This window comes from Camelus bactrianus, chromosome 1 (genome assembly GCF_048773025.1).
Source record: "Camelus bactrianus isolate YW-2024 breed Bactrian camel chromosome 1, ASM4877302v1, whole genome shotgun sequence".
Classification (NCBI taxonomy): Eukaryota; Metazoa; Chordata; class Mammalia; order Artiodactyla; family Camelidae; genus Camelus; species Camelus bactrianus.
In genome coordinates this window covers 98824906-98851051 of record NC_133539.1, presented here as the reverse complement: position 1 = coordinate 98851051, position 26146 = coordinate 98824906, and the positions used below count along the sequence as shown (strand labels likewise).

Below are 26146 nucleotides of genomic sequence, written 5' to 3'. Positions count from 1 at the left end.
ACAGCTGCAGAGGAGCTGGGCGGCCTTCCTGGTGTTCAAGAGGAAGGATTCTTAAGTCCCTTCTCTACTTCGGGGAGCACATCTGAAAGTCCCGTGCCAGAACTGTCAGGAATGCTGTTCTGTTTGATGTGATCAGTGACATGCTGGGTCTTCTCCTCCAGGGTCTTCCAACTCCTTCACCTTTTCTAGAATGTGGTCCAAGATACTGCTGATGTCAGGAGCCCCTTGGGCTGGGGCTGAACCTTCCAAAATCATCCACAAAGCCCCCAGCAGGACTGGGAGCTACAGAATGGGCTTCATGGTGGGGCCGGAGGGGCACGCTGAAGGCTCTTTCCCGGGCGCTGAGGACAGCATGGGCGAAGATTGTTTCAAAATGAAGACATCTGAGATACAACACATCCAGAAAGAAGCCTTTTTGGAGCTTCCCTTATCTGACCAAAGGGAGAAACTTTTGAGAGTAGGGCCACCATAAGTTCCTTTTCTGGGGCAGTTTCTTAGCCAGGAAAGGAAGCAACCACTGACACAACAGAATAAATTATACAAACACACATTATCACAAACTGTCATACCTTCCATTTGTTCCTTACAATCTCATTTGTCTTTTCCCCATAAACTCATTTGTTCTTCCCAGTGAAGCCCTTTCTGCCAGCTCCCTTTCCCCTATTAAGTTGGAATATAAACCTCTATCTCTAGCCATTCAGGGAACCACTACTTTTGTGACTCATCCCCATATGAATAAACTTTTTAGTCTTTTTCTCTTGGTTATCAGCAAGGCCCCCCAACCATCTGAACCTGTGGTAGAAGAAAAACTGTCCTGGAACAGGAGGTGAAAACAGATCAAATTCCACTATGAGTAAAGGGTTTCAGATGAAACATGGAAGCCCTTTGGGTAGAAGAAATGAGGAAATTGAAACATGCTGAAGACCAAGAGACATGTTGGCAGGAGAGCACTACTTAGTGGGAAATGTGAAAGAAATTCAGAAAGAGAGAATCTTGGGAAGAAAAAAAGAGTAAAAGGACTTTGCTTTATAAATTCTGGCTTATGTATCCTGTTCGCCAAAGAGTGGGAACTAGCAGGTTCTAACTTACTGACATATTAACGAGCTGGTAATTAGCCTCACTCTCCACACACTTTCCTCCCCGCCTTCGACCACTGTTCTGGAATGAACACCCACGCTGCCCGCTTATCCACTCTGTAACTCACACACTCCTCCTGCTTGTCCTACCCACTGTCTACGTCTCCCTGACTGACAGTCCTTCTCTTGTGGAACACCTATTATTAATACCAACAGAAAGAATTACTTTTACAAAATGTCCAAGGATAATTGATTACACTTGGCTTGTTTCCATCAAAAAAAAAAAAAAAAAAAAGACCAGGCAATTGACTTTCACTTTTCTTCCAACTCTACCCTTGCATAAATAAAGCTCTTCTTGGTAGCCCTCAGTGTAATGCAGAACATGATGCATATTTTCTATGGTGAGTGAACACTTTGTTTCCATCGCTTCCAAGGCAAATATATTTGGTTCCAACCTCTGGGAAGTTAAGCAATTAATAAAACTGGCAGATAAATGGCTTTAAAATCCAACCTCCATTGCATACAAATGGACAAACACACAGAGCACCTTTGATGTTTAAGAGAATCAGTCTCAAAAGCCACAAAGTGATGACCACTGTTATTAGCAATAATTAACTCTGACACTACAATTAACTTGTTTCACATGTGTCACAAAACATCTTTATATATGATGAGTATTTTTACAATTATGTTAGGCATTAATGTGGAGGTTTCTCTCTGTCTCTGTCTCTCTCTCCCCCATCCCCACTTCCTTCCTCCCTTCTTCTCCCTCTGTTCCTCCCTCCCTCCCTCTCTGGCTCTCTGGATTTTATCAGATACTCTCATAATTTGCAGAGATCAGTGCAAAATGAAAATGTGGGCCCCTATGATCAAAAAGCGGGAAAAATTTACCATTCAAAGTACTAAAATAGAAAGTTTTCCTTTAAAAGTATTTTTTACTTAGGTAATAGAATACATGAGTAATGACATAAACTTACAAATTAAAAAAAATACCTTTTACTTCATAACAGAACATTGCTTCTATTAACATAAATACAATTTTATTATATCAAGTTGGTTTCCTGCAAGAGAAACCATGTGAAAGCGGTCCCCTCCCAGGGAGACACAGACACATAGCCACTCTGGCACAGATGCAGCGGGGGCTCTGTCCGTGACCCTTCTCTCTGTCCCTTTCCCCTCGTGTGGGGAACCAGGTCTTGGGGTCACTGCAGCTCCCTTAGTGGGAGAAGGGAAGGCCGTGTCCCCACAACTCACTTGGAGATGAGGGACAGGCTGCCCACTCTCGGCTGCACTCCCTGCCTAGGTCTTTATATCCTCCTGCTTGCAAACTTAAGCCTGGGTTCTGGATCCTCCTTAAGAGGGGCCAGAGGATGCCGGCAGGATAGGAAGAAAGACGGTTGCCTGGGTGCACCTGCCAGAGGCCTGTCATGTTGTAGGCAGCGAGGCAGCCCTCTGGGAGCAGAGAGACATGGGTGGGAAGAGTTCCGTGTGACCCTGGGGAGAGCTCACGGTTCTTGCTGCCGCCCCCACGCCTCCTGCAGTGACTGTGCCTCCCAGACCCTGCCAGAGAGAGCGGGGTCTGTGGGAACAGGACCTATCAGAGTGACAGTGGCAGAGTCAACGAGGCAAGCCGCAGCATGGCCTGAGTAGGAAAGTAGTGTACGTGCTATGGCATGAGATACATTATTCATTCACCCAAAGAGCTGCAAGAATTGGTTAATTTGTAACGGAAGCAATCAAGAGAAAAGTCTAGCTGCAGCTATTGAGGACTCTTTACCAGGGACGGAAGACCGTAAGACTTTTGAGTATTGATTTGTATGAGTTCATTGCTATCCAATCTCTCATTTTTGAGCTGGGATTTAATCTCCAGGCAAAGACACCTGCGGCTGGTCCTAATTCACTGCTAGGATGTCTCCCTGAAGTTTGGAAAGATGCTAATCTACTGTACGTGAGGTGGAGGTGTCAGTTCTGCCTTGACTTAATATTGAGGAAAGGGTCAAAAAGATCAGAGCAGGGTATGTTAGAAAAGATTTATTATGTAAGACCAGAGAACCTATCAGCTGATTTTGTGCCAGGGGAACTCTCAGAAGTCACTGCTTTTGCTAAAGCAATGAGAAACCCTCCAGCAAAGGGGCAGCACCAAGAAGTCCAATCTGAGATTACTCTCTCAGGAAGGGACTGGTGTTGGGAAATGCTGCTATGTAGCTAGGTTCTCTAGCATCCATCAGGATAATAAAACCCCAGAATGAGAGTCGGGGGAGAGTGCAGACAAGGGTAGATGCTGTTCCCTGTAACGTGCAGTGCGGCTAGAATGGCACCTGCTGGATCTTGACCTTTAGGATTCCACAGCAATGGCCATGGAGACCTGATTGTGAAACATCAAGTGATTATATATAAGTGGAGCTGCCCATGACGAGCCGTGTATTTTCAGACTCAATAAATTAAAAGGTCAAGCAGGCAGGGCTGCAGTCTATTAGAAAACAGAGATGGTTTATTTGGGGTCAGACCCCAGCAGGTCTGTGGGGCATAAGTTCCATGAATAGGTGGCCCATACTCCTGCCACTTATCTCTGTAGCTCTGATTCCTCTCCTTCAGCTCACAGCTGTGGCCCCATGGCAGGGAGGGTGCCCTATGACTAACTGACAGAAGATAAGAAGAGAAACACCAGACTGGCTCACAGATGAATAAGCTCAATATAGTCATTAAAGCAAACAATGGCTACCTGTGAACATATACCAAAGTGCAATGGGGGGGGGACACCCTCTAGCAATACTCTTGATAATTAACTCTTTGGGGGAGAAGAAGTGGCCTGACATAAGGAGATAGATAGATAGATAGATAGATAGATAGATAGATAGATAGATAGATAGATAGATAGATGATAGATAGATAGATAGATAGATAGATAGATAGATAGATAGATAGATAGATACTTAGATACTTAGATAAATAGATATTCCTGGGAAGTGGAAAATGCCTTGATTTGTTGGTCAGGGACCTAGGTGGAAGGACTGGAGGCCAAAGGGTCTGGGAAAGAAGCATGTAGTAGAACTTACTGGACTGGGCACGAAGTCTATAGGTCTTTACGTCTCAGAGAATAATCACATCAAAGAAAGCGCTGAAAAACCAGGAAGACAATGAATTGCACAGTAGATGTGAGCCAGTTTGGTCCTTGGTAACCCTAGTGCTTGCTCAATGGCTCAAGAACAGAGTGCCCGTGGTGACAAGAAAGAAGGCTGTGTTCCACATCCTGGACTTCCTTCTACCAAGATGGATGGAGCTACTCCTGCTGCTGAATGTCTCACCTGCAAACAACAGTGATCTACCCAGAGCACAAAGTGCTGACCAACACAGTGTCTCTGAAAAGACCAGACAGCCACTGCGGAACAAGCTGATTACACTGCACACTTTCCCCTCATGAGGGAACCGTGTTTCAGTCTTACCAGGACAGATGTGTGTTTTGGCTGTGGGTTTGCCTTCCCCCACTCCATTCTGCTTTAGCTAAATACCTGATTCACATCTTATTCTTTTGTCAAATCAGGGAAATTAATGATCTGGATAATTGATGAGGCAGAAGACTTTGGCCTTGATCATTGACAAAATATGTTTCTAAGATTTGTTATAAAGCACTTTTCTGTGTTACCTACAACCAGCAATGTTGGACATAAAAATAATGGTAAGAATTAGACAGTGTCTGGTTAGAAAACTCAGTATAAATCACCCTTCATTCATGTGTTTCTTGTGGGAGCAGTACACACAAGGATCTTCTTTTTAGAGGTTTAGGCTATTCTTGGAGATAAAACTGGCTTGCAGTGGTTGTAGCATTTGTCTTCAGCTCAAGGTCTACAAAGGGTTTCTCACCCACTAAACCCAAATGCAGATCATGCCATCACCCTGAAGCACACACATGAAATGAAACAAAAACATCTATAAAAATGAAGGACAAAATTGAAAAGTATTAAAGGTAATATAACTATGGAAGACAGACAAAGGACATCCAGTGTATATATAATTTCTGCATTGAAAACAAACCAATAAGATAGACAAAAATATTTGACAATAATACAGAAAACAAATTTTCTGAAACAAAAATAATTGCCTGTATAGATCAAAACCTCTTTGGAAAACAGTGATTCAAAAACCTCTCACAGACTGAAAAATTAGAGACCACTCCAGAAATTAAGAAGGAAATTTCAGTTAAAGGGATTAACTTCCTAACACATTTGTCACTTAGGAGTTAAGTGCTGTATTTGCCTCCCAGATCCAATCAAATGCTAAAATCCAAAGACTGAAAATCTTTGTAATCCACTTACTTCTCTATGTGCCCTGGTCCAGGGCAACTGCATTCAGACTACTGTACACTTTTACTCCTTGGTCTTATGCCCCCTCAAATTCTTCTCCACGATACAGCCAAAGTGATCTTTCTAAAACCTGACCATGTTAAACTTTACCTGAGCCTACTGATCCTGGAAAACACTGATGGTTAAGAAGTTCCTGCAACCTTTTGTGTTCTGGGATATGGCTTACTGCAAAGAACCTTTCCCATATGACCTAGATAAAATTCACAGATGCCTCCCTTTATTTATCTATGACAAAGCCAGACACAGGCCGTCCACATTCCCATTCTTTGCTTCATAAATGATTAGCTTAATTTTTTTGTGCCCACAATCAATCTGGATAAATTACCTGCTAATTTCACTTGACCAAACTTTAGGTAAGCTTCCCTTCTGCCCCCAGGTCCCTGAATTTTGACCCATCCTCAACATAAACCAGAATACAACCCCTTTTTAATGGCACCTTCCAGGAACAGGCTGACCTTAGGGCACAACAGTCTCTGATCTACTATTTAAGCATGCCACTTCCATCCATTTATTTTACTTCCCAACACCTGAGTTTTTTTCTTGCCTTGCTCACTCCTCCTTATAAAGGAAAAGCCCTTTTCTGCCTGATCTTTGAGATACTTGCAGATGTCATGGTTGGAGCATTCTTCCTATTGCAATAATTCCCCTCCCCCATTGCAACAGTCTTCCTCTTTTGCAGAAATCCTTTTGAATAAATTGCCTCTCCATATTTAAGTCCAAATTTGTTCTTGTTAGACAAACCAAAATTTGACCCAGCCTCTCCCCTACTTAAAACCTTATTGGCTTTTCACTGTTGTTAAGATAAAGTCCAAATTCCTCCTGTTTATAAGTTGTTTCCTGAGCTAGTTTATCCCGGGCATATAGCTCTTTAATTGTCTCTTTCTTCTCCTAAATCACCTCCTTTGTTATGCCCATTTCTCTAAATTCAAGCCATCCTTAATTTTTGGAAGTTCCTTAAATTATTATACTTTCTCCAGAATTTAGACTTGCCAGTCTCCCCTTCCTGGTCTTGCCCTCAACCTTTCTGGATTATCCTGCTTGTCTCCCAGGCCTCAGGTGTGATGCTCCCTCATCCAGGAGACCTTTCCAGACCTCCCATGGGAGGGCATGGTCTCCTTTAGGTCCTTTTGAAGACTCTGTGTTCTTCTCATACTGCTACTGTAACTGCTTCTCTAATGACCTTCTCTATCACTAGATTTCTACCTACATAATCTACAGAGATTATGTGTTTTTCATTGTTTCATCAATAGTATCTATCAATGGGAGACACTAAGTAAATACCAGTTGTATCAGTACAATTGTATTAATTGAATGAAAGAATGAATTAATCGCTTAGACAATAGGAGAAGCAGAGACCAAAATAGGGGAATCTGCCTCCAGCAAGAAATAGTTTATCAGTATTATTTTGGTGATAAGTGACAAAAACTGAACTTGAACTAACTTGGGCCAAAAAAGGGTGATGGCTATTGCTTTCATAAGAAAATTAAGGTAAGGAACATATGGATTAGTTAGGGCTCTCTCAATAGCAAGTTTCAGGAAACTCAACTCAATTTACTCTAGTTAAAACCTTCAGGGGTAGGTTTAGTTGTGGTGAAGCTTACCTGAAGGGTTCAAACAGTGACCCAAGATCTGGTCTCTCATTGTCTCTAGTTTTTCACTATTCTCTTCCAGGTGGAAACTTCAGTCTCAGGCCTCACTGGATGGTAACATGGGAGCAACAGAGCTCCCTCCTTCACAATGCCAAGGTCAGCTTCCAAGGCAACCTTGTTGCTGTTGGGTTTTTCCTGGTGGTTCCTACAAAAATTCTGAAACCTGCTGGACTAGGATTTCCATAACTAAACTAGGTAATGTGTCCTTTCTGAACCAATCTCTCTGATGGGAGGAAAGTAATTCCCTGTTTGGTTTAGCTTATGTTACACACCCAGCCCTGCACATGGAGGTGGGGCCACGTCCACATCTCAGAATGAGAGAGAACTTACCTCCATCTGAACATTAGCCCTTCTGCCAGGCCAGCACTGAAGGCAAAAGAGACAAAGGACTAATGACTCTCCAGGTGGTCTCAGAGCTGACCTCTGGGCAAGTAAACCCAAAGCCTCAATGTACTCAGGAAATCTGTTCCCCTGTGCCACTCTCTGCACTTTTACTTTCTGCAGGAGGGTTGAAACCATGGCTCCTCGCTTATCTCTCTCCCTTCGAATTCAACAAACGTGACTACTCACCAATAGTTTAACATTTAAAAACATATTAAGCAATTATTTTCCTTTCCCACCATAAACAGGAAACATTTCATTGCATATCTCAACAGACATGTAAGCAATAAGTTTGCTACAGTAGTTACAGGACAATCGTAGGAAACAAATGCCCAAATCCAATTAGCGTGCCATTAAACGCTTGTCACACAAGGCAACAATAATAATTACAACTTATTATCCTAGAGGAAATATAAAAACCAAGAGGTAATCAAAATATCGCAATATACTGCAGAGAAAAACCTACCACAATATTCATTTCTTTGTAATGTCAAATATATGACCCTAAAGAAGTCAAAAAAAAAAAAGTAAGAGAATCCTTCCAGCAGTGCATAGTACTAGTGGAAACATTTTTCAAAGCCTGTTCTCCAAACTATTTCCAATTCTGAGTTTAAGGAACTCTTTACCCTTTCCTTATCTTTCCAAGTTCATGAAAAAGTTTCCTGTAAATAGATTCCAATGGCACTTAACAGCAGATTAATTCTTCCCTCTAGCTCTCCCATATTGCCTCATGAAATAAAACAATTCAAAGCTGGCCTGCCTCTAACTGGAAGCCACAGTCAAAGACCTTATTCTGATGAGCAGGAAGACCTCCACTAGGTGAGAGTAACTAAGGTAATTTAAATACGGGTGAACACAGGAACAAATTCCCAGGCTCTGCTACTCTCTTTGTTGAAACCCATTCTTTTGGAAAATCATTTTCTTTAGCCATTGGACAACAAAATGCATTGTCAAGAAATTTTATAGCAATAATTATAAAAGATGTCCATTTGAACCCATTGAGGTCTCACTGATTTTATAACACCCAGCAGACCTCCCTGCAGGAGAACACTATATTTATGTGAGCAATATATGCGACAATTGAGATCGTAAAATTAAATGACCACATAGAACTGTCATTTATATGATGAGCGCCTACATATGTGAAGGCTGGTTTATTTTGCAGCGTCGGGTTGCGTTAAATGGTCCACTCTCAGTGAACGTTTTTAATCACGCATTTCTTCACTCTTTCTGCAATATTACACTTGAAGGACTAGTAAGCAGTTTGCTATGAAATGCTAAATGGTTACTGGCACTGTTATTCTGACAGAAGAGCTCACTAAAATAGAAGTACAGTACATATTGTATGCAATTGTTTTATGAGAGACATTATGGTTACTAGAATAACATTTCACCATTACCAACTGCTGAGAGAAAAGTCATTAAGATATTTGGCAAGCCAGCGCAATTTTTCAACAGAGCTATAGCACAAGACCTTAGAACGGCTTGCAGAGAGGGAGACTGGCTGTCTCACAAGGGAAAAAAGAAATCAAGTCTCAAGTCTCTGTTGTTTGATTTATAGTACTTTATTTTCAGATTCCAATGAGGAAGTTACAGGGTATGTTAGAAGTGTCAGAACAACAGGGAATCCATGTAGAAAATAGGTGTGTATCCACCTGCAAGTATTTCTGGTATATGTGTGTGATTCTGTGTGTGTAAAGACCTCTTAAGATAATTCTTATGACAATGTCAATGGGCTAAAACAACTTTTTGCAGGGAACTACCTTTGTCTGGAGATCAACTTCTGTACTTTTTTTTTTTTTAACTGAAAAGACATTCATGAATTGTGGAGGGGTGAGAGTAGGGATCTGTCTGAAAACATTTCACCCAAATAAAGGAGAATAAAATAAGTAGTTTGCTGTAAACATTTAACATTTCCTGCCATGGTTATTAGTAGTAAAAAAGTGATGATAGTTTTATAAATGCTTTGTGTGTGTGTATATGTAATATTTACATACACTTATATGTATATAAACATATATAATGTATAAACATATATATGTGCATATAAAACATATATACTAAAAGTCTGTATATACTTGTATGTATATATGTCTATATATACTTGAATACATATGCATCTACATAATACAGATAAGATAGATAGCTCTTTGATTGCTAAACTGACAAAGATTATCATCTATTCCTGCCAATGCTGTTACTTCTATCTTATTAAATCAGGAGAAACACAAGCATTCACCAAAAACAAATATACTTCAGGCTGTACCTCCACAATAACAAAGATAGATCAAATTGGGACTAGTTAGTCAAATATGTGCATGTGTGTACATAACCGTGAAGGCAAGACTAAGAAAGCAATCTCATCCTCCCTGCTGCCACGGTTCCCTCAGTAAGTCACAAGCTACCTCACACAGAGCTCCGCCGGTAACTACTGATTGAGTAAATATTGAAAAAAAAATAGACCTGTGATCTTTTACTAAATAAAATATCAAATAGATATTTTAAATTACCCAGAGAACTGGATTCTCTTCCTATGTATTTAATACTATTAACTCCAGTAAAAGGCTTTGAGTTTCTCACAAAGTTATAAAGGGGAGGTTGGGGGGAAGATACTCAGTCAATTCAGTTAAAAGAAATCAAACCAGCAAATCAACTGAATTTTTCATTCTTTGATATTTTAGTTCATGAAGAAACACCTAAAGGATATGTAATCACATTCAGATTGCTCAGCATAGCCAACTCTCATTTATATTAGGCCCTTATTTTTTATAAGCCAGTTTTTATCTCCCTGTTTACTGATAATAAAACTTACCAATATCATTAAGATCAATATGGAGATTCTCATTTTTTAAAAAAACAATTTTGGATAGTACCAAGGTGACAAGGAAGGTACTGTTTTTGATGGAGGTGATGTTTCCTAACACGAAAATAAAGTACACCCTCAACTGCTGATTTTCCAATAACCTCCTTTTGATCCAGGTACTTTATTCCAAATAAATTATTTTATTTAAAATGACAAGTTTATCTCTTTACATACTCTTCTACATCCCACCATAGCTACATTTCTTTCCAGTAGAAGCCAAGGGAACCTTACCTAGTCACTGAATTTCTAGCCCTGGATATTGGGATTCTGGAGGAGGGAAATGAAAGAGCTGGAGAGTGTTGTCCTTTCATTCTAGCCTCCTGCTCTCTCTCAGATCCAATTTAGATCCAATAATGAGTCAGTCGCCTATACACACAGCTCCTTCCATTACATCATGTCTGAAGGAGTTAACTCCACTCTATAGAGAAAGATGTAGGAAAATTTTAACTTCTTCTCCTCCTCCCCATCACCCCTCCTCCCCCTCCTCCTCCTCCCCCCTCCTCCTCCTCCTCTTTCCCCCTCCTCCTCCTCTTTCCTTTTCTTTTTTGGCTACTTCTTTTTCTAGTATTGTTAGGTAGTTAGACACGTAGGGGCACAGGACAGATAGGTGGAGAGAGGGAGGGTGGCCCAGAAGATTGAGTCAGGGTAAAGGGACTTTAGTTCTTCTAAATGAGAGCCAGCAAGAAATCGGTAGAACCCGACAACCACGACTGCATGGTAGCAGAAAGGACTTAACTGCGGACACGACCAACATTCACTGTATTACAACTAACATTGCGGTTTAGGCTCCCCCCACAGGTTTTTCTGCATACACCATGGGAAAGGACATGTGCAAAGGGGCCAAACATGACTAAGCATTCCAGGGACAAGGAGCTGTCAATCAATCAAAAAACCACCTCTAAGCGAGGGTATAAGAGAAAGGGGAGACAAAAATCCTCCCTTGGATCAGCAGGCCTCCCGTTTTTTGGAGGTGTACTTTTTCTTTTTTAAATAAATCTTTTAAAATCTTTCACTACACAACGCACCATCTCCTGACTGTAAACTTATCTTTAGGGTATGACAAGAACCAGGGTCTTTAATTTTGGGGGTTACAGTATCTCCTTGTCTCCTAAGTGGCACCTGGTGGTTGTTATTTGAATAAATGAAAATACAGATGAATGAATTAATCAATAATTGGAATAAATAAATGAGAGTAAGAATAGTTAGGATTATCTGAAAATCTATATCTGGATTATATATTTGAATTATAGTTCCGTAATACATTTCCTATATTAAGCACATATACTGAGTTACCTGACAGTGGAAAATATTTATAAGAATATTATGTTTCCCATATGGAGTTATTGAAGATGTTATTCATATTTGATAAAAAATATCAGCACAGTGCAGAAAACTTTAGAGAAACATTTTAGCCCCAGAAGGCACTATCTTTGCCAAACTAATAGGACTCTTTCTTTTTTTTAATGGAGCAGCAGACACCTTAAAATTGCTGAACAGCAGCCCTTGGAAAAAGATTTTAACAAATTCCATACTTCAGTTGAAAGGGGCTGTGAAAACCTGCCTGGTAAACAGAACAGCTTTATTTTTTCCAAGTTTTCAAGGCTTGTAGCTCTGGGGAAAGCTTAATTAAACTCAATGAAGAAAAAAATTAAATCATAAAAGTTGAATAAGTCAAAATATAAAATATTCAATTATTATTGCCTGTTGGGGTTTGTTTTGTAAATATTTTATTCACAGTCCACACTCAGCTTCCTCTCCTCCCATCTTTTAAGGGCCGTCTGGGGAATAAACCCACGCTTCCCCACTCAGTCGCTTGACTTCCTTTTAGTCTTCTTATAATTTATTAAATGATGTTTTTCAGAAACATAAGTACTTCAAGTTTTCCTTCTTATCACTTTGTGGGTTGTTCTTTTCACCCATAGAATTGCTGGAATTAGAGATATAAAAAAGACCCATTAGGACATTGGTCCATCCTTTGGGGATTTAGCCACAATTGTTTCTTTCATGGAGCTGCCACCAGTGCTGCCTCAAATACACTACATTAAGTGTCCCATTATGGCAGAACTCTCCCAAGACGGACGGGAATGTGTTTCATTCAATATACAGACATCTTCAGTAGTTGTTCGCACTTATGTTCCAATTTCTAAAATAATACGGAGACATCAGATTCATCTCATTGCTTTTCTACTATGTACTTGTTCATGAACAAGTGAGCTCAAGGTGAATACTCAACAAAGTTAAAATGCATTAAATATTAATAAACCTCCAAGGACCAAGTCTATGTTGAAATAAATGGCCTAAAGCTTAGATATGAATTAATATTATATCACTATTGTTTTTAATCAGTATCTTGGCAGTCATTAACCATATCATCATGATATTTCTATTCAAACTAAGATGCCGTAGTTTTTCCAGTAAACCCAAATTATTAGAAAGTGTTAATATCAGATTCATCTTTTATGATAAACATAGTATCTTTCATATTATGTTTCATGTTGTAATATCTTTATTCTTTGGAGGTTGATTTAAAAATATGAGTATTACTCTAGTCTATTAATCAAGTCATACTTTATAGGCCAATGAGGGCAGGTTATTCAAATGACAAGTTGCTTTCAAATTTACGTTGAGTAACTCACAATTATCACATACTCAGTTTGATTAAATAGGAGGATAGTAAGTAATAGTTATAATTACACGTTTTATTCTATCGCATCTCTTGGTATAAATTAATCATTTTCATGCCTGCCAGTCATTTTGGAATAGTTGTTCTGTGTGTGAGGACATTACCACATTGAGTGTCTCCTTCCCAGTTTGGATGGCAGAGCCCAAATTCTCTAGTTCCTTTGCAGTCACTGCTCAGAAATACAGCCTCGGCCACACAAATCAGACGAGGCCAGACAAGACTGTTCGGATATGACCAACACTATGTCAAGCACTGCACAGAGCTTCCATTCTGTTGGTGCAGTTGGAACAAAAGTGTCCAACAAAGTAGAGCCCCTGAAAAAGAAGTGGCTTCCATGTCATGACAGTAGAAGTCTCAGCGAAGTCATGTTCCTGGTGTTTGCCTCTCTGTAGTGGCTGTGGCACCAGTGGAGGCTTCTTCACCAGGCCACTTATGAGCCTGGTTATGAGCATTGTTCCAAGAAATTAATTTTGAATCATTGTCTTTCCAGCCCTTCTGAAGATTTTCTGAGATATCTAACATCTTTAATACATTGTTTTTCTGTTTAAATCTGCCAGACAGGATTCTGGTGACTGACTGATATGCATGGTTCATTATACTCATAAGAACATGAAGCTTGGACATTTCCTTTATCCTCTATGATTTTAAGATTGGGAAAAAATAAAATAATATTCAATAAGTTAACCAACATTCACAGAAATTTTTGAAACTTAAGTTATGATCTAATTTAATAAGTTACAGAATGGCTTGGTAGAATCAGCAAAAAGGAGCATGAAATGATTAAGAAACAATTCAAAAATGATTATGGAATAGAGATAACCAAGAAGCTGCTTTAAAATGTCAAGTTGCAGGTATCTGCAAGTACCCTGAAAAGCTTGTTCATCCCTACTGTCTGAAGGATAATTACTGAGGTTCCCTTGCCTAAAGATGAATGAGTAAACTTGAAATGGGAAAAAAAGAAGAAAGAATCTTAAAATTTCAACAAAGAGGAAGTCTTGAAAAGGCAATTAATACAGAAAAATGACTTCAAGGAGTATGCTATAGTTTCCTCTTTGAAAAATCAATATTCAGTAAACATTTAAAGGAATAAAAGCGGTAAGCAAAAGTGGCAAGTAGAAGTGCTCTGAAGAGTGACTCTGAATTATGAAATACTGTTTCATATGCCAGAGGAGTAAATGAGGAATACTAATTTGGTGAAACCAATTCATCCATTTCTAATTTGCACGCCACACTGTGTCATCCATTGATAATGCTTGAAATACATAGCTGACTAACAAGATGGCTCTTGTTCATCAGGACAACTCTTGACGCCAAAACAGTAACGTGATTGTCCCCAAAGCAATAGACTATTACCAAACTGATTTATGTGTTATCTCTAGGATACTTTTAAATTCACAGCCCATCACATGAGTATAATACAAAATTCAACTGAGAATTCAGAATTCAGCTCTGAAAGAACATCTCAGCTACACACATAATTGCAAGTTAACATTTGAACAGTTGAAAAATATCTAATGGAAAGAGCCAGAGTTAATTGAATATTTATCCTGCAAAAAAATAAAAAACAATATTCTTACATGGCTTCTGGGATATCACATAAAAGGGAAGGGGTGGGGGAAGCCACACTCTGAAGCTGAGCACTCAAAAGAGCTAATATACTATTCAAATTAAATAACATCCATATGCGACTATTTTTCTAAAATCTGTTCATTAATTTTGACATTCAATTAGAAACCCGTTGTTCAGATAGTACAAGATGGAAAATTCACATGCATGTGGTTTGAGTACAAGGATCTTAAAAATTATAATATAAAAAACACATTCACCTGCTTGATAAACTAACACAGACATCACATCTAATATGAGAGATTGTTCTCTGTGTGGGCTATCGTGTTCAATGTGGATATCCATTTGTGGGAAGATACTATGTTGAGATATTAACTGGTGTGCTTTCTCCCATTCTGCATTCATAGATTCCTTCACTTTTAACCCAAAGGCACCTTTTAAACACCTGCTCACCACCCTTCACCACCACTCGTAACAGCTAGACTTGAGGGACTCGCCATGGTCTCTTATTAAGCTGTATTACTGAAAATAACATGGCCAAGTGGTTATGAGTGTAGACTCTTGAGCTGGACTCTTTGAGTTCAACTGCCAGCTTTGGATAGTGATAATCAAATAATTTCAGGCAAGTAATTTAACACCTGTGTACCTCCGTTTCCTCACATACAGAATAGCGTTGTCGTATGAGATTACAAGCATAAATTGCTTAGAATAGCACCTGCCACACAACATCAAATGTTAGCTGTTCTTAGTTGTAACCATGTTCAAAATTCACCAGTCCAGACTAAATCAAAAGATGCTATGGTCAGGAGAGGAACAGCAGAGCTAGGACTCATGTAGGGAGTGTGGGAATAAGAAAGAGCCAGAGCAAGGACGCCCTACCCCTGCTCTTCAGGGAAAGGCGGGGGCAACCTGGACCCAGAAGTCAGCCTATTGTTGACGATAATCCAATTTGGCCTGATGCTTATCTGTTCCTTGAGACTCCTTCCAGGTTCCCAGTTTATATCCCAACCCAATATCAACAAATTGACACCCGGCAGCCTAGGACTCTTGCATAATCCTCCAGACAGAAGGTGAGTGCTCCAGTGCCCTGTGGGAAGCGGGGGGCATACAGGGAAAGCCTTGCCTGTGCCAGTATTGATATAAAGAAACAGGCTTGAGATATCCACTAAAGCAGCAGAGCAATGAAATGCGTAGCACCTGCCACATATTTATTGAACTTCTACTATGTTCTAGATCTTTCCACATGCATTGTCTCACTTCCTCTTGAACTCTCAAGTACAGCAATACTCCAGTTCTTCTTTCCTCAATGTGATGGTGAGCTCTACCAAAGACATTAAAAAATGAATACACAATGCCAAGATTTCTGTTTATTATGTTTCCTCTAATAAAACGGGGCATTCAAGCATTTAACAGAAGCCCTGCATTTAGAATCAGGAGCCCCAAATTTCAATAGGCTCTACCTAGTAGGTAACTAGTAGTTAGATGATCTCGTCAAGTCACATAGTCTTTTGAGACCTCACTTTTTTCATCTGTAAGATGAGACACTGCATTGTGTCTTTGCAGAATTATTTTAAGAACTCAGCAACATAATAAATGTGAAAACATTTTAAAAACTATAAAGTGCTCCATAGTTTTCAGGTATAAACCTGTAACCATATATGAGCTGCTCCCTTGAAAATGCTCCACAACCACCTTAACATAAACTCATTCTCTCCTGAGAAATGCACACTTGTATGCGAGAAGATCACTTTGAAGTTTGGCAGTAATAATAGTTCATTGATTTTAGTAGAATTTTTTATTACTTCCTAGGTAAAACCCTGTTTATAATGTTTAATGATTAAATAGGTTAATTTCAAAGTTTCTTAATGAAATAATTGGAGAAGATAATAAAGAAAAAGAGTTGACATAGCTTATTTTGCTATCATTTTTAGTTCAAGAGAGAAATATTTTTTAATAAGTGGACTTCTAAAAAGAAGACATCAAATACACATACGATTCTTGTATTGTTTTAATTCTTGTGCTCTACAACAAGTGCCCAAATTAAAATTATAGAAACAAATTCAGTATATATTCGTTGTATTAAAAAGCTGAAAGACAGAAAAATAACAGTTATGTTCCTGTCCCAAGGTCTGATAATGACAGTGGTAGGGACGTCTGCCACTCAAAGATTCCAAAGAACAAGCCTAGAGCAGTTTTACATGTTTGATTTAATTTCATTGTGTGAACTGATATTTATTAAAGTCAAATTCTCATTAGTTTTGAGTTGATTATCTGGTTTGTAAATTATCTAGGGATTTTTTGGGTCTCTCTTAATCCCTTTGGCTCTTGAGTTTTGGTCATTTCAATGTTAATTAGCCTCTCTGCTGAATGGTGGGAAGAGGAAGTGAAAAGAAACATGAGATGTGTTATGCTGTCTTGTTAGCAATTCCAACAAAGACCCATTAGAGAGAATTTGGAAGAATTAGCTTGAATTATTTGTAGATTTCTACCTTTCATCATATTTGTATTCTTCCTTAATTTGTCTCAATTAATAAGATTTATTTTCTTACTGATAAATGGTGAGTCTAAAGGATCAGCTCATACATATTTAAAATTCCACAAAAATGTGTTTATCTAAAAGTGAATTAAAGATCCTTCAAAAAAATCTAACTTTTACTCTACATATTTTATTTTGTAATGCTACTACATTATTTGTTTTTATTATGCACTACATTGAAGGACTGTAAAATTTTCGTTAAGTAGTATGTAATCTTCACATTCTACAACTCAATTCTCTAACATGTTCTTTAAAAAGATGTCTTCATGTTGAAACACACACATACACCTTGCTTATTTACTTTTAAATCTGTATATTATTCTGTTAGATTAATGCACAATATTTATCTGTTTTTCAATTGATGTATTTTACCTGCTTCTATTTTTTTGCCATTATGAATTGTACTGCAATGATCGTTCTTGTACATGTCTCCTTATTAATTCATACCAGAGTTTCTCTATGGCATACACCCAGGGGTGAAAATTCTATGTTATGAGATACAACAGCTTTACTATGTATTATTGAACTAATCTCTAAAGAATTTGAACTATTTAACATTTTTACCAGGAGTATCTGAAAATTTCTGTCCCTCTAACACTCGTTATTGTCAGATATTTTTTTCATTTTTGCCAGTGACAGGGATGAAAAGGCTTCCTATGGTATAGATATGTGTATGTATATATATTATTAAATACTGATATATATTAATAATTATATATTATTATATTATATATAATTATATAGGCATGGCATATTATATTTAATATAATAACAGATGTATCACTTTTTTAGAGCAGTTTTAGATTCCCAGCAAAATCAAGAGGAAGGTATAGAGATTTCCCATATACCCCCTGCCCTAACACACGCACAGTCTCCCCCATTATCAACATCCCTCACTGAAGTGGTACCTGTGTTACAACTGATGAATCTGCACTGATGTAGCACCACCCAAAGTCCATACTCTACATCATTAAGGTTCACTCCTGGTGTGGTATATTCTGTGGGTTTGGACGAGTGCATAATGACATGCATCTGTTATTAAGGTATCGTACAAACTGTTTTCACTGCCCTCAAAACCCTCTGTGTTCTGCCTATTACCCTCTCTCAACCACCCCCCCCCCACCAACCCCTAGCAATCACTAATATTTCTGCCATTTTGTATAGTTTTGCCTTTTCCAGAATGTCATAAAGTTGGAATCATACAGTATATATGCTTTAAAGACTGGCTTCTTTCGCTGGGTAATATGCACTTAAAGTTCCTCCATGCCTTTTCATGACTTGATACTCATTTCTTTTTAGTGCTGGATAATATTCTTTTGTTTGGATACACCGCTTATTTATCCTTTTTTTTTTTTTTTAACCTATTGGAGGACATTTGTTTGCATGCAGAAAAACTTTCGTCTTCCTCCTTTACTCTCACACAACTCCTGGATTCACAATAATTCTGACACATCTGATCACTAAATATCTGAGGGATTTTCCCACACCAAACAATGCTCCATGACCACACCTGGGTGTCCTACAATTCAACTCAATTTTGACACGATCTACTGGAGACGGAGTCAGATCCCATGGGTTAAGGGCACAGTCCCATGAAACTGCTGCCCTACTTCACATGCCAATCACAAGTAGTAGGTCTCCAAGTGACCCACAACTTATGCCCAACTTGGCTACAAATCAGAGGCTTCCAGAACCTCTTTCCCTTGGATTTGATTATTTGCCAAAGTGGTTCACAGAACTCAGGGAAACACATTTGGCAGTTTATTAAAGAATGTGATGAAAGGTGGACATCCAGGTAAGGAGATACTACATAAGGCAAGTTTGGGAGGGTTCTGAGCAAGGAGTTTCTGTCCCTGGGAAGTTGGGGTGCATCACCCTCTCAGCATGAGGATTTGTTGACCAACTTGGAAGCTCTCTGAATTTCATACTATTGGAATTTTTATAGAGGTTTCATCATGTAGGCATGATTAATCATTAAGTCCATTTCCAGAAACCTCTCCCCTCTCTGAAAAATGGAAAGAGGGGCTGGAAATTCCAAGCTTCTAGATATGGCTTGGTCTTGGTCTTTCTGGTGAACTGCCCCAATCCAGAAGCCTTTCAGGAGCCCGCCTAAAGTTCTCTCATTAGAACAAAAGGTGCTCCTAGGGTTCTTATCACTTAAGGATACACAAGGATTTCAGGAGCTCTATGCCAGAAATGAAGACAAAGACCAAACATATATTTATTATGATAAAGTACAAGATCACAGGTTACTTCCAAGTTCTGGCAATTAAAAATAAAACTGCTATAAACATCCATGTACAGGTTTCTGTGTGATCATAGGTTTTTAACTCTTTTGGGTAAATGCCAAGGAGAGTGATTGCTGCATCATATGGTTAAAGAGAATGTTTAGTTTCAAAGGACACTGTCAAACTGTCCTACAAAGTGGCTGTACCATTCTGCATTCCCACTAGCAATGGATGAGAGTTTCTGTTGCCCCATATCCTTGCCAGCATTTGGTGTTTTCAGTGTTCTGGATTTTGTCAATTCTAATAGGTGGGTAGTGGCTTCTCACTGTTGTTTTAATTTGCATTTTCCTAATGACATATGATGTTGAGCATCTTTTCATATGCTTATTTGCCATCTGTATATCTTCTTTGGTGAGATTCTCTTATGGCTTTAATTTACATTTCCCTGATTACTAGTGAAGTTGAGCATCTTTTTATCCACTTATTGGCCATTTTTATTTTTTCTCCTGTGAATTACCTATTCATATGTTTTGCATATTTTCACTGGAAAGCTGGTACTTCTGATTGTCATTCCTGTGCTGTAGGTATCTTCTCTCAGTCTGTGACTAGCATTTCCACCTTGTTTACAGTTCCTTTTGTGCAGAGTTTCAGTTATAATGTGGCAGATATGTGAGAATTTTCTTTTAGGATTTGTGCTTTTTGTATCTTGAGTACATAAATCCTTCCTTACCTGAAGGTCATAACGATATGATTCTACATTTTTTCCCTGAAAAGTTTTAAAGAACCTAATTGAACATTTTGCATGTGGATAAACAATTGTCCAACACCATTTATCTAAGGGCCCATCGTAGAGGAGGAAATAAAAGAGTAATTTTTCTCTACTCATCTTAGATTCTCCAGCTGGGCACTTTATAGTGACAAAAGACAGTTTAACAAGAGAAAAAAAAAAAACAGAAGTTTATTAACGTGTATAGTACATACCCATGCAGTACTCAGAGACAAGTTACTCATAGCAATGGTAGCATATTAGCAAAGAACAATAATTTTGAGAGATGTCACAAGACAAGGAAAAAGTTCTTTGAGCCTCCGAGTAGCAAACTGTGGAAAGGCTATGGAGAAACTAATGGTAGATAAATGTTAGTAAAATTTGTTATGTTTCCTCTGGTGCCATGTCTGGGTTGATAAGGCTCTAGAGTTGTCTCTAGCAATTAATTTCTGCCCTTCCTGGTAGAGAGGAGAGGGGAGACATCTTACAAATGTATGTCTTGCTTTTATAAAACTGAAGTATAGAAGATTTATAATAATCTATTAGTTTCAGGTGTACAAAACAGTGATTCTATATTTTTACAGATTATAGTCCATTTAAAATATTGGCTATATCTTTGGTGCTGTGCAATATATCCTTGTAGCTTATTTATACATAGTACTTTGTACCTCTTAATCTCCTATCCCTTCCTTGCCTTTCTCCACTTCCCTCTCTCCACTGCTTTGTTCTCTATATCTGTGAGTCTGTTCCTATTTGTTATATTCATTTATTTTTCAGATTCCACATGTAAGTGGTAACATATAATATTTGTCTTTCTCTGTCTATTTCACTAAGCATAATACACTGCAGGTTCATCCATGTTGTTGCAACTGGCAAAATTTTGTTTTTATAGCTGAGTAATATTCCATTGTATATATCATTCCATTTGTATATATATAAATATCTTCTTTATCCATTCATCTATTGATGGACACTTAGGCTGCTTCCATATCTTGACAATTATGAACAGCGTTGCATGAACACTGGGGTCCCTGTATTTTTTTGAATTAGTGTTTTCATTTTCTTCAGATATTTACTCAGGAGAGGAATTGTTGGATCGTGTGATAGTTCTAATTTTAGTTTTCTGAGGAACCTCCATACTGTTTTCCATAGTGGCTACACCAATTTACATTCCCACCAATGATGTAGTAGAGTTCCCTTTTCTCCACATCCTTGCCAACATTTGTAACTTGTATTCCTTTTGATAATAGCCATTCTGACAGGTGTGAGGTGATATGTCATTGTGGTTTTTTGATTTGCATTTCTCTGATGATTAGCAATGTCAAATATCTTTCACATGCTTGTTTTCTTTGGAAAAATATCTATTTAGATCTTCCACCTATTTTTAATTGGGTTGTTTGTTTTTTGATATTAAGTTGTATGAGCTATTTATATAATTTGTATATCAACCCCTTATCAAAAATGTCATTTGTAAATATATTCTCCCATTCAGTAGGCTGTATTTTTGTTTTATTGATGGTTTCCTTTGCTGTGCAAAAGTTTTTAAGTGATCAGGTCCTACTTGTTTATTTTTGCTTTTGCTTCTCTTGCCTGAGGAGACAGATCCAAAAAAATAATAATGTTAAGACCAATGTCAAAGAGTGTACTGTGGATGTTTTCTTCTAGGATTTTCATGGTTTCAGGTCTTATATTTAGGTATTTAATATATTTGAGTTTATTTTGTATCTGGTGTGAGGAAATGTTCTAATCTCATTCTTTTACATGTAGCTGTCCAGTTTTCCCAGTACCACTCATTGAAGAGATTGTCTTTTCTCCATTGTACATTATTACCTCCTTTATCATAGATTAATTGGCCATAAATGCATCAGTTTACTTCTGGGCTTTCTATTCTGCTCTATTGATCTATGTGTCTTTTTTGTGTGCCAGCCCCACACTGTACTGTATGATTTGATTACTGTAGCTTTGCCCAATAGTCTGAAGTCAGGAAGCATGATCCCTCCAGCTTTGTTCTTTGTTCTCAAGATTGCTTTGGCTAATGAGAGTCTTTTCTGGTTCCATATAAATTTTAGGCTCATTTTTTCTAGTTCTGTGAAAAAATAGCATGGGTATTTTGCTTAGTTTTCTCTTTCACTATGAAATTTGGTGAAACAGTTACCTATCCAAGCCTTGAGGTCTTTAAGGGACGTCCCTTTGTGAGAGTGTCCTTACATAATCTGTGTGTGCCCAGTGGCTTTGGTGGGAGAGCTGGAGCTGAAGTAAGCCCAAGCCAAGTCTTCCCCCAGGCACTTAGAAACTTGGTAGGAGATGGAAGGGCTAGGCAGAGCCAGATATGAACTGGGGCTTCTCCTCTGCTCAGTGGCTCACACCACCCTATCAGTGGCAGGGGCAGATCTCCAGCTGCTGGAGCAGAAGCCCCGAGGGTCAGGTCCCAGATGGCTCTGTTCCCTCTAAGTGTACGTTCTCCACTTTCCCTGCATTGGCACCTTTGCCCCAGAGGAGAGGAGTGCTGGAGCAAGAGGGGCTGGGGCAGGTGTCCAGTGCAGGCTGGAGCATGTGCCAGGGCAATCCCAGCGCCAGTCAGAGCTCTAGACCTCTCCTGATGTGCTGCCCTGGTGACTATCAACAATGGGTGCCCTACACCTCCATTCAGTGCCATGCCAGGTCCAATACAGCTCTGGCCCTGACAGCTGCACACTCTTCTCAGTGGTGGCAGTTCTCACCCTAGTGTGAAGTTGAGACAGTAGTACGAGGGGCCCAAGCAGTGGCTCGGCTGGTGAGCTTATCAGGTTTGGAATTTGCTCAAGGAATTTTTAGCATTTTTCATCATGAGGTTTATTTTCTTCTTGATTTGTTAATATGGTCTTTTGGAGTAACAGATTTTATATTGCAGTTGATCTATCTTTGTATTCCTGGAAAATACCATAGTTAGTTGTATAATTCTTTAATATACTGCTGAATTTGGCTTCATAGTATTTTATTCAGGATTTCTGCATCCCTTTCCATCAGGCAGATACATTTATATTTTTCTTATACTCTCCTAATTACTGTAGTGGATCTACACATCAGTTTAGTGGCTTCTGTGCTTTCACTGTCCTCTAAAAGGGTAGGTAGAAAATAAATATGTTTGGCCCTTTGAAATTTTGGTAAAGCTCATCTTCTTAGCTTAGTGTCTTTTGAGGCTTGCTGTTCTTCTGGTCATGAGGGTGTGAGTGTGTATATCCTGTATCTCACCAGGAGCCATAACCAGCTCTAGACTTCAGGCAGCAAATCTCATTGCGGTCTCCTTTGTTGAAGATGTACTTTAGGTCCTGGAAACTCCATATCTAAAGTGAGGAGGCCCATATCATCTGCTCTCCTCACAGTGCTGCATTTCTTTTCTGTTTCTGGCCTTAACAGATGTTGTCTTTGTATTTAAGGAAGGCCATGTTCTTCTGATTTTCCTGTTTACTCTTTTACCCATCTTTGATAATGTTCGTAACAAATGACATTATTAAAGCATGATGTTTCACACGTTTAAGTAAACAACTGCAAAAACTTAGTTTTCTTTTTCAGATATTTGATCACTGGTGTATTCATTTCCTAGGGCTGCTGTAATAAAGTACTACAAACTGGGTGGCTTAAAACAATAGAAAGCTTTCATCTCTTAGTCCTGGAGGCTGGAAATTAAGGTGTCTGCAGGGCCATACTTCTGACACCGGCAGGGAAGAGTCCTCCTGGCCTCCTCCTAGCTTCTGACGACTCTCCAGCTGGCCGGCACGCCTTGGCTTGTGGCTGCAGCACCTCACCCAGCGTCACAACGGCGTTCTCCTCTCTGTGTCACTCTCCTCCTCACATAAGGACACCAGTCATGTGGGATTATGGGCCCAACTTAGTGACTTCAGTTTTGCTTGATTACATCTAGAAAGACCTTATTTCCCAATAAAGTCCCATTCACAAGTACTAGGACTTAGGACTTCAACATATCTTTTTGGGAGACACAACACTAGGTATATGTGGCCATCAATTATATATTGAATTTAATATTCAATGTTATATAAATCATATATATGTATATATCTTTGTGTTTCTAAACACATATATATGTGTATGTATACGTAGAGAGAGATGTTTATACATATTTCTATAACTTTCCCTTTGCACCATCTCAAATTCCGGTCTTTACTTATTCAATCCTGGCTTGCTTTCCTTAATTCTACACAGCAATTTCTCTCTTTGAATTTTAACTATCATCCTGACTATATTATATTATAAAAGGCAATGTCTCAGTTCAGCCTGCTGTAGCAAAGTACCACAGACGGGTATCTTATATACAACAGAAATGTATTTCTCAGTTTTGGAGGCTGGAAGTCTGAAATTACAGTGCCAACATGGTCAGGTTCCTGTGAGAGCCCTCTTCTGAGCTGCAGGCTGCTGACTTCTCCTTGTATCCTCTCATGGCAGAAAGAGAGCTAGACAGCTCTCTGGGGTCTCTTTTGCTAATTATCTCCCAAAGGTCCCACCTCCAACATATGAAATTGTTGAATATGAATCCTCCACATTGGGGGAGACACAATGTGAATTTTGGGGAGGCACAAATAATCAGGTCATAACAGGCAGTCAACAAAAAGGCCCCAAGCTTCTTACTAACTGCAACAAAGTACTTTAACAAGAATCTCTCAACACAGTTTCTAAATAATGACAAAGAGTATAGAGCTCTTTTTGACTAGTAATATTACCTCCTTGTAATTTGTGGAAATTCCTGGCTTAAAAAAATCGGATGATTGATACTGATTGAAAAAGCACAAAATCTCACCTGCCATAACACGTCAAAATTTTGCAGTAAACTAAGAAATCAGGGAATACAGCTACTCTAGTATACCCAGCAGAAAAAAATAAAACAACTGGGAAGCAGAACTCTTGAAATTCAAGACGAAAATGACCTAAAAATGCATTATGGAGTGTAGTACACATACTATAAATATGCAAAATACAACAAATTAGCTACTTATAAATTAAATACTCTGCATTATCAGTCAATACATGCAGAATAGTTATTATCTGCAAGATCCATGAATTCAGTTCTTATGTAAAACATTATGTTCATTTTAGGCATATAACCTGTGTTAACAGCTCGTGTATGAGTGTAGGGGGGGATACAATTTCCTCAATGACCAGCAAATTGGTACATTATCTCTAGTTGTCATTTATGCCTCAAGCATTGTTTTACTGATTTTACCAATAAGTGTTAGTTTCATTAGTTATGGATAAAATATGAAAATCCACAAGTACTAATCTATATCAGGGTTTCTTCTCTGCTCCTAATGCTATTTCATGGCTGTTTCTCAATACTTTTTTGTGTGGCAGAACTACAGGTTCTCTCAGAGGACAATACTCTCGTCATTATCTGATGAATATATGAGTCAACAGAGAAGCAGTGGCTTATTTCAAGTATCATTGACAGCCGTTAGTCAATTTGCTTTCATTTTTACCATGACAGAAATGCTATTTCTCTCCCTCACCTGCTGGACCATGACAGCTGGTCAGATACCAAAACTCGAAGAGTACCAATTAAAATAAAAATAGCTAAATCTGGAATAAGTAACAAACAGCAGCTTTGGAACAGTGTGAAAATTTATAAGTGATCATTATCAACACCTGCAGTCTACTTTGCTTTGCTTATGATGACTCACTGACAACAGTTCTAGTCTAGGTTGCACAAAAGGCTGACGAGTGAAAACAGAGAACTCCAACTTTCTTAGTGACAATTAAATTCAATTTCTCACCAGTTACCTTTTTAAAACTCACTCAGTATATATTGATATCAAATTGCATCAACATATCTGTCCTTAAATTTTTCCATAGTTTAACTATTATACTCTGTGATTATGGGTGATGGAAAAGAGTTTTTTAAAAAATGAACAAGGGAATTACTTGATCAGTTTTTTTCTCATCTGTAAAATGAGGAAGTATCTCTAGCTCAGAACCATACAGAAAATGCTACTTTCAACTGCCACACTCAAGGTAGACATTGATTTTGAAGGTTTTTTTGTGATCTAGG

The 26146-nt window shown here is 38.6% G+C and overlaps 1 protein-coding gene and 1 long non-coding RNA gene across 2 annotated transcripts in view; both read right to left on the bottom strand.

The window, feature by feature from the left end:
• Window positions 1-26146, bottom strand: part of LOC141578166 (uncharacterized) — a 367419-nt gene that overhangs the window by 142083 nt on the left and 199190 nt on the right. The window lies entirely within an intron of this gene.
• APOC1 (apolipoprotein C1) lies at window positions 36-300 on the bottom strand. Its single transcript, XM_045513895.1, is given in 2 exon segments — window positions 36-168; window positions 170-300. Coding segments are annotated over 2 exon segments (264 nt in total).